Source organism: Anabrus simplex, chromosome 2 (assembly GCF_040414725.1).
Source record: "Anabrus simplex isolate iqAnaSimp1 chromosome 2, ASM4041472v1, whole genome shotgun sequence".
In the NCBI taxonomy this organism is placed as follows: domain Eukaryota; kingdom Metazoa; phylum Arthropoda; class Insecta; order Orthoptera; family Tettigoniidae; genus Anabrus; species Anabrus simplex.
This window is the reverse complement of record NC_090266.1, coordinates 674,701,313-674,716,220: the sequence shown is the minus strand read 5'-3', so window position 1 is coordinate 674,716,220 and position 14,908 is coordinate 674,701,313. Positions and strand designations below refer to the sequence as shown.

Below are 14,908 nucleotides of genomic sequence, written 5' to 3'. Positions count from 1 at the left end.
CTTCCAGGATGGCTGAGGTGGGAATTGAACCCACCTCTACTCATTTGACCTCACGAGGCTGAGTGGACCCCGTTCCAGCCCTCGTACCACTTTTCAAATTTCGTGGCAGAGCCGGGAATCAAACCCGGGTCTCTGGGGGTGGCAGCTAATCACACTAACCACTACACCACAGAGGCGGACAGACATGTTAATTACAGAACAAAAAGGGCCAACCGGATGGACACCAGTGGGATCCGGGATCAATAATCTTCTAATTTCACCTCGTATGCTCTTACGCAGCCGGCTCCGTGGCGTAGGGATAGCGTGCCTGCCTCTCGCCCGGAGGCCCCGGACTCGATTCCCGGCCAGGTCAGGGATATTTCTCTCGACCTGAGGGCTGGTTCGAGGTCCACTCAGCCTACGTGATTAGAATTGACGAGCTATTTGACGGTGAGATAGCGGTCCCGGTCTCGAAAGCCCAGAATAACGGCCGAGAGGATGCGTCGTGCTGACTACACGACCCCTCGTAATCTGCAGGTCTTCGGGCTGAGCAGAGGTCGCTGGGCAGGCCAAGGCCTTTTCAAGGGCTTTAGGTGCCGTGGGGTTTGGTTTTTGGTTTTATGCTCTTACCCATTGAACTGTGTTGGGGTAAGTTCTGTTTATCACTACTGTCGTCACTGCGTCAGAGCTACGTTATTGTTTTCACAGAATTATATTGACTTCAACGACAGATAAACTCTGTCACTGGGATGCTTTCAGCCATATTGCAGGGCCATCCCCAGAATAGGGACAGGAATGTTCGAAGTCCATTGCAAACACTGCGGCTACAAAAGACATTTTTGTGTGATGCGCCCGTACATTTGAATTGTGTTTCTTCATTGACGATATTAGTACAAGCTGTAGGTATTCTGTGTCACAAGTGTTTCTCTCCCAGAGAAAATTCTTGAGGATAACCGTTTTTACAGCGTTTAATGAGCTCCAGTCTGGCAATATATTTATCGTTAATAAAGTTATCATAGTTCTGTATTATCATGCAAGGATCGTTAACTTTCAAGATATCTCTTTAATGCTAACGCTGTTTATTATCGTTTAAACCGAAGTTTCATTCTTCATAACGTTTATATCTTTCGGTATATAGGTTTTGATATTTAGCCAGTTTTACAGGTCACGCGCAGAAATGTCAATACGTCAGTCTAAAGAATGTCGGTTTTCTCCCATCCATATCTATCACTCCACGTTTGAAACAAAGGATCGCATTCTTCGTTGTGCTGCCTTCGGGTAATCGATACTCTGTGTTAAAACTAGTTGGAGGAACACAATGAAGCATTATCTGAGTTTTAATACAAACTGAACAGTGTTTAACTTGTAATTACTTCGGTGTAGGCAGCTCAAGTTGTCTTCGTCTATGCAAGAGTATTAAAGATTAATTTTTCCAACAGACTGCTTTGATATATGACCATAATCTGCATAAGGAATAGCACAAACAGGTTTGCCGTGTTGGCAACCGAAACACCATTGTTGATGACATTCGTACCGATTACATTTAAACCTGATACATTTTCCCAGTGTTCATGTTTCATTACATTTTGAAACCTAAAATTTATTACCTTGAAGTTTCTGGAGTTTAAGCATTGTCAGTTTAGTATTTTTTCAATGAAGTGATGGAAAACAAAAGATTCTGAGTAATATAACTTAACAGTTTAACAACGTGGATAAAATAATATATTAAACCCCATAATTCAGCTTGTAGTTATATCATTATTTTCAGAAATGAACACCAACAAACACCATAAAATAAATAATGAATATGTGGAAATCTCAACATGTCGAAACCGTTCTCGTATGCACATGCGGGATTATGCATGAGCTAATGACATTCAAGACGAGCACAGTGCGTAGTTTCGAGCTACAATTTGATTGGCTATTTGATGATAAGATCCATATCTCAGCCAACACAATGGAGATTTCTTACAATAGAAAGTCATGTAGACTTGGCCCAGTCTTAGGGCCGAATGCCGTTTCCAAACGTAGAGGATGTTTTCTGTTAGCAAGCGTTTCTGTTCATGGTGCAGTGTGTTAATGAATAAATTGGTATTAATCGTCCGCGATCTAAAGGAATTAACCAGACGTGGTTAAAACCCCCGGTCCGGCCGGGAATTGAATCCAGGACCGTCCGAACCGAAAGCCATGATGCTGACCATTCAGCAAAGAAGCCGCCCTGAATGCTCTTGTGCCATAGTTCCGATCTGTTCGTGTCAGGAAACTCTTTGTGGGACTTCAATGATCACATTGTAAATAAGATGTTTCGTGTCTGTTACATTTGCGTTACAGTACATGTCTATCCCTTCCAACCTTCCCATGCCCCGCAAGGCCCCTGTTCAGCATAGCAGGTGAGGCCGCCTGGGAGAGGTACTGGTCATCCTCCCCAGGTGGAATCTCTCGCTGAGTCCGAGGGAAATTCATTTCCTCTCGACGTCCACCTCCGTGGCGTAACGGTTGACATTATTAGCTATTTTTGGAGGATCGAGTTCGATTCCAGGTACTGCCAGAGATTTACAAATAGCAGGAGGGTTGGTGTGTGATTAAAAAGGTACGCGCAGCTCACCTCCTTTGGGGGTTTGTCTGAAAATAACTGCACCACGTCGGGACTTTGCCCAACCACTTGGTTGAGTGGTCAGCGTCTTCACTTTCTGTCTTCGGGGCTGTGGGTTCGATTCCCGGCCGGGTAGAGGGATTTTAATCTTAAATGTTTAATTCCCTTGTTTCGGAGACTGGGAATTTCTGTTGTTCCAAACTTCTGCAATTCCTACACCACACATAACACTATTGTTCACCACAAGAGAATACAATGTCCTACACACGGTAAATGCGGCCCACCCTCGTCGGAGGGTAGCAATGGCCACATGGAATTCTTATTTACTTCCTGTCGGCGGAATACAGTAGTTTAGCACTGCAAAATCATTACGTCAACTTTCCTACCTACATACTCGGTTTCTCTCACTATAATTCCATGTGAGTAAGACATTAAGGTATTTGAACAGGTCTACCTTTCCAGTTTTGTATCTCTTATCTGGCATTCAGGCTCTCTCATCCTTTATATAAGTGTGAGAACAACGAGCATTACTCTTTAAACACTCTCCCCAGAAAAGTATTAAGGAAACTTTTATCTGAATCGATAGGAACCATAATAACATTTCTTTCTTTTATGGCCGGGGCTATATGAAGAAGGTTGGCCAAAACGGCGTACATAACTCCTCAATGGGAACTGACGTATCTCGTATCTGTGTCTCGCCTCAACTTTGTGACGATCTGAAAGTTTTAAATTAATAATAATAACGTTATTGCTTTTTACGACCCGGTAACTACTTTTACGGTTTTCGGAGACTCCGAAGTGCCGGAATTTAGTCCCGCAGGAGTTCTTTTATGTGCCGGTAAATCTACGCACAGGAGGCTGACATATCTGAGTACCTTCAAATACCACCGGACTGAGCCAGGATCGAACCTGCCAAGTTGGGGTCAGAAGGTGAGCGCCTCAACCATATGAGCCATTCATCCCGGCAAAAGTTTTAAATTCTACACTGACTTAGCAAATGTCATGGGATAGTCATCTAATACCGTGTGGGGCCTCCTCTGGCCCTGCGAACTGCAGTGAGACGCCGTGGAAGTGAGTCGAGAAGTCCCTGGTAGTCCTCTGGATGCAGCTGACACCAAATCATTTGCAGAGTGGCTGCCAATGTTGGTCTGTTCTTGGGTGCAGGATCCATGGCACGGAGCCTGGGTTCCAGGACATCCCAGATATGCTCGATAGGGTTTATATCGGGGCTCGTGGGTGGCCATCGCAGTCGTTGGACCTCCGCTGCATGTTCCTGGAACCATTCCCGGGCGACGTGGGAGCGATGTGGCGGCGCGTTATCATCTTGAAACACCACAGAACCGTCTGGGCGCTGGAAGGCCAAAAATGGGTGGAGATGGTCTCCGAGCAGCTCAACATACCGCGTACCATTCAAAGTCTCTTCCAGAACAACTAGCGAGCCCATTCCATACCAGGAAAATGCACCCCAGACCATAACAGAGACACCAGCGCCCTGGACCACACCTTCGAGTCAGGCGGGATCCATCGCTTCATGTGGTCTGCGCCATACACGGTGCCTCCCATCGGCATGGTGCATTTGAAATCGTGATTCGTCCGACCATATCACGTTACGCCATTGTTCCAGTGTCCACCCCTGGTGACTGGCGACAAATGCGCGTCGTTGTGCCCGATGACGTTGGGTTAACAGTGGCACCGGTGTGCGGTGCCGGCTCCCATACCCCATAGAACCCATGTTCCTACGGATTGTCCACTGGGAGACGTGTCTAGCACGGCCTGTGTTGAATTGAGCCGTGATTTGTTGCACGGTTGCCCGTCTGTCACTATTGACAATCCGTCTCAGATGTCGCCGGTCACGGTCATCGAGGGTGGTTGGACGGCCGGTCGTTCGTCTGTTGTGGACGGTGACACTCTCATTCAACCATTCACGATGCACCCTGGACACGGTTGATCGTGTGAGGCCGAATTCCCGCACCACTTCCGAAATCGCACTTCCCATCCGTCGGGCACCGACCACCATACCCCATTCGAACGGTGTCAGCTCACTACGACGTTTCATGTTACACCTGTCACATGCACAGCCACTGCTCACAAGGTCTCCTATTCAACTGCCGCTGGCACAGGGGGCGTGTGGTGCGCAGACAACACACCTGCACATCAGTGCTCCGCTATCCCATGACATTTGCTCAATCAGTGTATTATCACCCACATCAAGGTGGATTGCCTCATTTATGTTAAAGACCTGAAGCTATTACTTTCCTAGTAGACAAACGGTTGATCCACGTGAACAAAAAATCATCTATATTTATTTATTTATTTATTTATTTATTTATTTATTTATTTATTTATTTATTTATTTATTCACTCAAGGTCTCGTTGAGCCAAGACCCATGCGAAAGAAGGAGTACAATTTATATAAGAGCATAGACAATATACATCATTTATGAACAAAATATATAACTGTGTCTGTTGGAACACCATAGGTTCCAACTGTGTCTGTTGGAACACCGTAGGTTTCATGAGATATACTTATTGAAGGTGATGTGATGGACTATCGTCAGTGTGTTCAAATAAGTAGGATCAAATTATGAGACATATACTAAAAATATTACGTGGATATTTCTCTTCTTTTATTAACAGAATTATTTTCATGTATGTAGCAAAGTTGAATACTCAAACGTCTAGGGATAACAGAAGAGACCAGAACAAGTTTGTTTTATTAAATAGCCATAGGACGGGAATGGCTATTTTAGGTACTTTTTGACGTGATTGTAAATGACATGTTACGAAATCAAACCAAACCCCATTGCGAAACAGCCCAGAAGTGCCATGGCTTAAAGAGCGACCGCTGTTCAACCCGAAGGCCAGAAGATTACCAGGTGTCGTGTGGTCGACATGACGAATCCTATCGGCCGTTATTGTTGGCTTTCTAGGCCGGATACTCTATCTCATCGTCAGTTAGCTCCTAAATTGTAATCACGTAGTCTGAGTGTACCTAAAATCAGCCCTCAGATCTAGGTAAAAATCCCTGACCTGGCTGAGAAGCGAACCCAGGGCCTACGGGTAAGAGGCCGAAGCCCTACCCTTACGCCGCGGGGCCGGCTAGGGAACTACTACATCTCATTTTAGTTGTAGTTCCTTAGAACAACTGTTGAAAACTGTGGCCTGCTGCAGTACAAGCTCTACAACGACGTACCATTGCCTGTTGTACACGAGGCATACGCTTTAGAGCAAGCACTCGAGCGACGAGCTCTTCATCCAGTTCAATTGGAGCCTCATACACCAGGCCCTTCACATGAAATATCAAGTGAGAGAGTCGAGAAAACGAGCAGGCCATGCTTTTGAACAGTTTTGGTAAAGGACTGCAATTAAATTGAAATGTAATAATGTCATTGTCAGGCACGTCAAAAAGCACCTCAATTATCAATTTTCGATCTATTGTTATTTAATAAAACTGAATGTCAACCGTTAAGACCTTCGATTCACACTCTACCAACCACCACAGAAATACGTAATAATGAAAACATCTCTCCGCATACGTTTGGCGCCAGGAAGGGCATACGGTGGTAAAACAGGGCCAAATCCACATTTGTGCCACATTCCACTTCCATGATAATGGACCTGCGAAAAGCGATAGAAGAAGAAGAAAAGTTGAAGTTGTTTTGGTCTCTTCTATAATCCTTCGAGGTTTGAGTATTCACTTTTGGAACACCCAGTATAATGAATATATTGGAACACGATGTTTTCTCCTAGTCAAATAACTGCTCTGAACATGCAAGTAACTTGCATATTTTACTTCCTGAGAATGTAGCCTTCTTCTTCTTCTTCTTCTTCTTCTTCTTCTTCTTCTTTATCTGTTTACCTTCCAGGATCGGTTTTTCCCTCAGACTCAGCGAGGGATCCCACCTCTACTGCCTCAAGGGCAGTGTGTTGGAGCTTCAGACTCTGGGTCGGGGATACAACTGGGGAGGATGACCAGTACCTCGCCCAGGCGCCTCACCTGCTATGCTGAACAGGGTCCTTGCGGGGGGGATGGGAAGGTTCGAAGGGATAGACAAGGAAGAGGGAAAGAAGCGGCCGTGGCCTTAAGTTACGTACCATCCCGGCATTTGCCTGGAGGAGGAGTGGGAAACCACGGAAAACCACTTCCAGGATGGCTGAGGTGGGAATCGAACCCACCTCTACTCAGTTGACCTCCCGAGACTGAGTGGACCCCGTTCCAGCCCTCGTACCACTTTTCAAATTTCGTGGCAGAGCCGGGAATCGAACCCGGGCCTCCGGGGGTGGCAGCTAAACACACTAACCACTACACCACAGAGGCGGACAAGAAAGTATCCAATTCACTAAATTGCATGAGTTGCATATAATGTGTACATTCAGTAACGATAGTTCAAATGCCAATCATCCAGTCTTTTAAACGAAGTGTGGGAGTTAACTGACTGTTCTCACCAAGTATAGTGTATACAGTCGCTCAAAAATGAGTGCATGTTTGTTTAAATTCCTCGTAGGCACCCTTTTCTCATAAACAATTGAAACTATAGAGATAATTGTTTGTTGTGATTATCCACAGAGTTTGTATCTACATGGGAGGTAAATTACGATAATGATGCTTGGTTGTTTAAAGCGGCCTATTATCTAGGTCATCGTCCCAGGTGAATTATATTTTGATAATAATTAAGTCGGATAAACTATTAAATGTGAGTAACATGAAGTGTCATGCGCTCATTGACTTCTTGAGCTACTATACGTCCGGTATATTGTTTATTTCGTGTGGCTATTTGTAGCCCAGTGCAGCCCTTGTAAGGCAGACCCTCCGATGAGGATGGGCGGCATCTGCCATGTGTAGGTAACTGCGTGTTATTGTGGTGGAGGATAGTGTTGTGTGTGGTGTGTGAGTAGCAGGGATGTTGGAAACAGCACAAACACCCAGCCCCAGGGCCACTGGAATTAAAATCCCCGGCCCAGCCAGGAATCGAACCCGGGACCCTCTGAACCGAAGGCCAGTACGCTGACCATTCAGCCAAGGAGTCGATACGTCCGGTAATGTAATGTTTATCTTTTCGAATTTCCGGGTAAACATACGTTATTTGGTATTAACGATATAATCTGATATAGTCTACATTTTGAACAATGGTGTTGTTAGTTAGAATTAGGCAAAGTATGTTTCAGAGCAACTTGGCAACAGAGCAACATGGACTTGTCATAAAAATCAATACCATTTTGAAACATAAATTCTATAAGCTGGTGCTCGTTTGCTGAGACCCTCCAAGAAGTCAAATTTCGCAAAAGTATATTTTTAAGTCCATAGAAAAATTACATATCTGGAACAATTAAATGAAACAACTACACATGCGGGATTTTATTACCTCTTCATATCTGGAATATTAAAGAAAAGACTAATGTTAACGTTTTGCCTTAAATTTACGAGTTCCCACTTACCCTGGACAATAATTGTTCTCCTGTTTAAAGCTTGCAGAATATAGGACGTCGTCGATATTCTTATCTTTTGGGCTATTTTCTGCACTGTGTTCTTAAATTTCTTTATTTAGCGCATTACCAGCGTTCACTTCAATTTATTTTAAATGCGGTAACAATGAAATCACCCGGGAGGGATTTCGAACGCCTCAGCCTTCCTGTGTAAGCTGAGAAAGAAAGAAAGAAAGAAAGAAACGAAAGCAGTGAATGTGTAATAATGGCCAACAAATCCACTGACCTGCAGTACTCACGAAAGTTTCTCTGATGTTTGTAAGTGAGTGTTCCATTAAACGCGAATACCATGCAAATGCAATGATTTCAGTAGACTTTCCAGTCTGGTTTCAACATACGATCCATAAATAGCATGATTTCGCAATTGATCTTTCCCTAAAATCCTGATAACTAGTAAAATAAATACAAGCTCCTGGCTCAATTGGTATTTATTGAAATGTGACAGACCTTGTTTTAATTTTAATACTTCGTCTTCAGCTAACCAAACTAAACTCGGAGGCATATCTAATTTATTATTTAATACTCTAATTAAAGTCTAATTTATCACCAGACATTAATTGTGTGGTCCAGTTGAAAAGACACATGCATTTTAAGTTTAAAACTTTTTCTTAACAGCACTCTGATGAAAGTATCACGCACCCATGAGGTAAGCCATCCACCCAACCAGTCAACTTTGATTTGACGATGCCAGGCCTTGTTGAAAATTCTTACGTCTTAGATCGAAACTTTAGAAACACTGGAAGCAGTGGGAGGAAACTGTGACAAGGCTGTAAATATTGACATTAAATAAGAGAGCTTCTCGATGCAGTACATGGGAGATTGAGCAGAAGTGTTTCTCTGTTTGAGAGTTCTTACTTGAACCGTTCATATTAAGTTTCCTTTTGTAATGTTTCACTTAAAAATTTTCCGAATACATTAATTTTTTTCACAAAATATTCCTCCCATTTTTTGGCTTCAAAATGTTGAAATTAATCTACCCTACTGATTAATACTAATAATATGTCTATTGAGACCAAGTATAGTTTAAAGTATGTGCTCAAAAATATGCTTTACTTACGAGGTGTTGCGAAGTTCAGCTGGAAAAATCTCCATTCAGGATGACTTGAATCACTCAGAAACAGTATCTCGACGTAGACGGTGATAATACTTACCGTTCCGCGTAGAATTTTTCTGAAGCGGGACTCATAGGAATGACACTATTTCTATGTGGAATTGTGGGAACAACCCAGTGCTCTGTATTCCTTGGAGGATTTAGGGGCAAATGTCAATAATTACTGAGGAAGATTTACCCTTCCAGTCTCTGATGAATGCCACTTAGTTATTACTGTTAACATGAAGTGATCCTTAAGGATTTTCGCAACGTTTAAGTTATTAGTGACATAGCATCAGTGACGAGAAGAGGAAATGTAGGAAATGCATAAAACAGACAATTCTCCCATATTTTTGTAACTGAATTTCTATATTATCGGAAATAGTTACAAGTTTTAATTTGTACAAATATGTATGTTATCACAATCCTTATATACGTCAAAATGTATAGGTTTTGAAGTAATCTATATAGATACAAGTAAAGGTGAATCTAGACTAACATCTACAAGCTACAAGCAATAACAAGAGCTTGCTGCATCTTAACATAAACACGACAGAAGCAAAACTAAATATTTGTTAGAGTCGGTACAATACAATGGATACAGTATAACCTATTTAGTAATATACTTCATCACCCAAAAGGGCTTGAAAATACTTTGTCACCTTGTTTCTTGAGTTTTCTCCAGAGAGTGAAACAGGGACTAATTGCAGAGAATAATCAATAGACTAATTACATTTACAAATCCAGTTTGAAATGATATCCATTACACAAATATAATATTACACTGGTTTTCTAGTCATCATCTAATAATCTTCACCTCGTACTAATTAGTACAGGTGGAAATGACTTCATCAGTTAAAGCTAAGATTACTCATTTAAACGTCATTCATATTTTTCTTGCCTAAGAAATAAGGTTACAACTAGATTTCTTTGAACATATCGTATTTACCTCTAACACTTTTCGTGGGGATCTGGTAAAGACTACGATTATTATAGAAAGTTTCTATAATGGCAATAAGGCACTAGGTAAAATTTAGATTAAAAATTCGTGCAGTCTAATTTATCACCAGACATGAAGTGCATGGTCTAATTGAAAAAAGAATACCACATGAATTTTTAGGTTTAGAATTTTTCCTTCAACAATACTCTGATAAGAGTATGACGCACCCATGATTTAAGTCGTCCACCCAACCAATCAACAACTAACAAAATGAATCACTCAATCATCAACATTGCATCGCGTTATTTACGAAGTACTGTTTCGTTCGTCTACATTTTTCTTGTCTGGTTTCGGTCAGTAGTGACCAGTGCGAACGAGAATGTGAATTTATCTTTTACATTATGGTACCACAGTATTGTGCGAGCAGTATTAAATCCAACGTTTTGCCAAGTGTTTTAGTAGAACCAATGCGGTTAGCAGTCTGCTACCGGAGATGTAGTTAAAGAATCCACATGCCAAATGTATACTCCGATTAGGCAATTCATTTTTCTGAAGTTACATAATTCAGAGATTCCTTGCATCTTGTTTATAAAATCTAAATTATATTTGGCTCGTATAAAATCGTATCATTTCGTCACTTTTTCATTGCATTGTAGAAACCAGCAAATAAACTCAGCATCATACTCTACTGTATGATGTTTCCGTCTTGTACGATTGATAACCGAACATTCGGTCCTATTATTTTTTTGGCAGACGATGGAGATATACTACTCCTGGTTTAGTTCTTATGACTTAGAATGGTGTATGTAAAACATTAAATATTTGATACAAATATATAATTGACAGTTACGTATTTCTAATCATCCTACGTAGCAACTGAATTGTCATAACAGTGTGCCATAGTACACGACTGAGTTGTATGTTTTGAAGGAATACACGGGTTATTAAGTTTCCTTAAAATCTGAAAAACTTCCGAAATTTCAACTCCGTATAATTTCAAATATTTTAGGACACGCTTTTTGGTGAAATCAGTAATAGTACTTTTAGGTACTAGCTGACAAATGTTATGACCGAATTACAATACTCTGAGTACATTTGAGATGTAAAATGAAAATTCTGATTACTTCGCTCGTCTTCTTCTTCGTTAAATATTTCAAACAGCTGTGAGTTCTTTCTCGTATTAGATCATCGTGAGTGTACTAAATAACGCCAAACGTCTTTGGAACTGAGCTAAAAATTCTCCCACGAACATTTTACTATTCCCTGCAGCAATTATATCCCGGGATTGTGTAAGTGCGCCTATTGTCCCAACCAGAAATTCACTTAACCTATGTAAGTGTTCAACAAGTGTCACTAGATAGTTCGATCATAGTTTCACTTATACCTGCAAGTTTCATTACATAATTCTAACGATGAAAGGCTAACTCAGTGTTTAACAGTTCACAACGGCATTGTGTACCTCAACATTTCCACGTAGTTACCTTGTTGCATAAATAATGAACAAGATTAAGATTAAGAACATTCAAGCGAGCGAGCAAGCAAGCAAACGCATGACATCAATAACAAGAGTAATGATGATGATAATAATCATATTAATAATAATTTTTGAATGTATTATTAATAAAATTAGTTTTCCGGTTCACATTTGTTAGCTTATTAGGATAGCATGCCTTAAATCATGAATACTTTCTCTGCCACATGGCAAGATACAGCATAATGCCTCAATTAGTGCTATTACTTGTTGTTACTGATATGTAACCTATCATACGTTATTATGAGTGATCCATATAAAACTTGATGTGAAATATATTTTGTGTCAAAAATATTCTCAAACATTAGGTACCTTCATAATAAATTTAAGTCATTTGCACCTTAGAGCGCATGTTGTTCCACAGTATGCAGCAGAGACACTGTTAAAGGACTTCATAAATTTAAGGTTTGAAGATATAATCTCGTATCAACATGACAACTGTAAACTATGTTTCAGTCAGAATACAATCAGTAAATTAGTTTTTTCAATGTGATTCCCTCCTCCACACTTTATAACACCGCCCTAACTTAAGCTGATTAACTAAGCATTAAAGGTGTGACAGTGTACAATGTTATAAGTCTCAATTAATTTAGCCTTAATTTACTTTGAGTAATCGTAAAGCGAGCCTGAACAATGATTTCTCTGATTCAAACCAGTCAGTTAATAATCTACACACATCGTCAGGGCGGTTTGACTTCTTCCCTTTATAACAAGGAATATTTATAATAATTGATTAGTAATCACTAAGATGCTTATGCAGAACGTTCTAACGTGTTGCATTCCTTTATACTGTTTGTATGAAGGGACTCCGATCGATGAAAATAGCTTACGATCTCTGAAGGAAGGCTAAATTTAATAGAGATATTGGTACATAGGACCTAGAGGGAAGTTGATACAGATGCTCCGGTCAATGAAGAGACTCCATCCGGGGCCTTGTCAGAAATATCACACCATAAGATAACAAGCAACTGATTATTCATATTACTGAAAATTCTTTGGCATGTGTCCAAATCGTATACTCACGTGCCACTAGACATTAGTAATGAGCAAATGTACATAACTTTTAATATTATTACTACCTTATCTAAACTTCATACCATGCAGAATAATTCTCTAATAACAATAGAATCAAATATTCAATATTGATCAATATAAACATTCTTGATATGACGGTCACTAATGGATACTGCCTTAGTTAGAGTCACTATATGCAGCATTCAACACAATCAATAGCTCCGTTACCTTCTATATACCTTTTTAAATATTATCTAATTCTGTCATATCATATTGTAAATAATGTGACTGCCACAAAGAAATTCATTTCTATGTGTAATCAAATATCAGATAAAATATGTTTGAATGTAGTAGGTGTTATACTTAATTTCTCTCTGTTTGATGGACATGACGTAGTACTGATCGAACGAGAAAATTTAGTACCATACATGAGGTAGTAAAACGGCGCACTAACTCGTATTCAAATACTTTATCTAGCACAATTATTTACTAATCAGTGCTGTTTCATACGCGTGAAAATAAGTGAAGTGAAATGAATCATTATCATTTACAAAATGATCACTATCACCCACACACTCATTGAACTTTTACGTCATTGGAAGAAAGCGATCTCAAAAGATACTTTATGCTTACAAATATAACGTGTGTTGGGCTTCAGTTTCATCCACTCTCGAGTCGTGGTATGTATACTGTACATGTCTGAGAAGCCCATCATTCATTACATTTATATTCTAAGAAAAATTGTTTTCGTGCCTTCTGATTTAATTAAGCACTTCATGCTTGCATGCTTATAACAAGACTTACTGACGTAGAGAAACGGGTAATGATAAAGTATTGTACCTCAACAATACCCGATTCTCAAATAAAACAGATTTCCTTAATCAGAATTGGTGTTCAATCTTATGTTAGGAACGAGTACCTACAAGGTTTATTTACCGGCGTAAACCTGAGAAGTGCTGCCCAACGAAATGCGAAGTTTCGCAGCAAATCGCGGGAGGCATATATACACAAGGGTAACCTCGAGGTACTCGTTGAGTTGGTAAACCTGATAGACCACGTACATACGTATACTGTACTGGAGAGCGTAGAATCCTCTTGGGTGACTTCTTGTTGCTGATTCTCCTCTTGCAGTTGGAGTTGCTCCCACTGCTGTTGGAAGATTTTGAAGTCTCATTGGCACAGCTTGCGCTGTGGCTGCGGGTCAAGCTCAATGATTGGAACAGCTTACGAATTGATGCTGCAGGTGAATTATGGTGCCTTCCAGATGATGAAGATGAAGAGGACGACGATGACGATGACCCAGAGGAAGGTGCTTCAGAGCTACCAAGACTGTGGTTACCGGAATCGTTGTTACTGTTACTGCTTGTATCACTGCCACTGCTGCTACTAGCACTGTGGTGGTGATGATGGCCTGCGCTAGTGCTACTGCAACTTATGCTACGGTAGCTGCTGCCCACAGATCTAGAAGATGAAGAGTTGGAAGACGAACTTGCTTTGTTATGGTTACTCTTCTTACTGCGACTAGTGCGTCCAACACCCTCAGACGTGGATGAGTAGGAATGGTCGTCAGAATCTGTTGATGAAGAGCGCGAGCCTTCTTCCTCGTCCCTGCGATATGCGGACTCAAGGCGGTTTTGTCTGCTAAGTTTGCGTCCAATTGATCGAAACAATCTTACGCCCCGAGGATCACGAACCGATGATGGGGACGTAGGAGAGACACTGCGTTTCTTCGGCGAGTTGAAACTCACCAGTAACATGGGAGCACTTGAAGAGGAACAGGAAGATGATGAAGATGAAGTTTGTTCACCCATAATACTGGGATAGAAACAAAAGAAGACGTTAGGACAAAAGTACGGTCGAAACGATTGCAAATCAATGTTGGAAACGTTTTCTGGAAGCTGGATGTTCGTAGAGAGATGTTCTCTATTTCCCTAGACAATGGCTAGGTATGGTGTAGTGTGATGAGATAGCAGTTGACGAGCATCTGCCGCGTGATCCTAGCTTAGTGAGAGACTGTCGCACACAGGACTCGTGGGATGCTGTTGCCAGAGAGGCACGTACTGGCGCCGTGGGCCGCCGCTCGCCAATTTATAGGCTTTAGATGTGCGTACGGAATCCAGTGCGCAACTCGGAGGGCGCGCTTCAAGCGGAACAATAAGAACGTGACTGCTTGGTACCTCCTTCCCTTTCTCCATTCGCCACCCTCTGAACACGTTTCCAATTGCGAACAGGCGTACGCCACGTGCCCTTTAAAGAGTTTGATGAGGAAAGATATCG

General features: G+C 41.3%; 1 protein-coding gene across 1 annotated transcript; it reads right to left on the bottom strand.

The window, feature by feature from the left end:
• Positions 1-13,563: 13,563 nt before the first annotated feature.
• LOC136863635 (sericin-2-like) lies at positions 13,564-14,442 on the bottom strand. Its single transcript, XM_067140001.2, has one exon. It carries the CDS (start codon positions 14,440-14,442, stop codon positions 13,564-13,566), a length of 879 nt encoding a protein of 292 aa, XP_066996102.2.
• Positions 14,443-14,908: the final 466 nt, after the last annotated feature.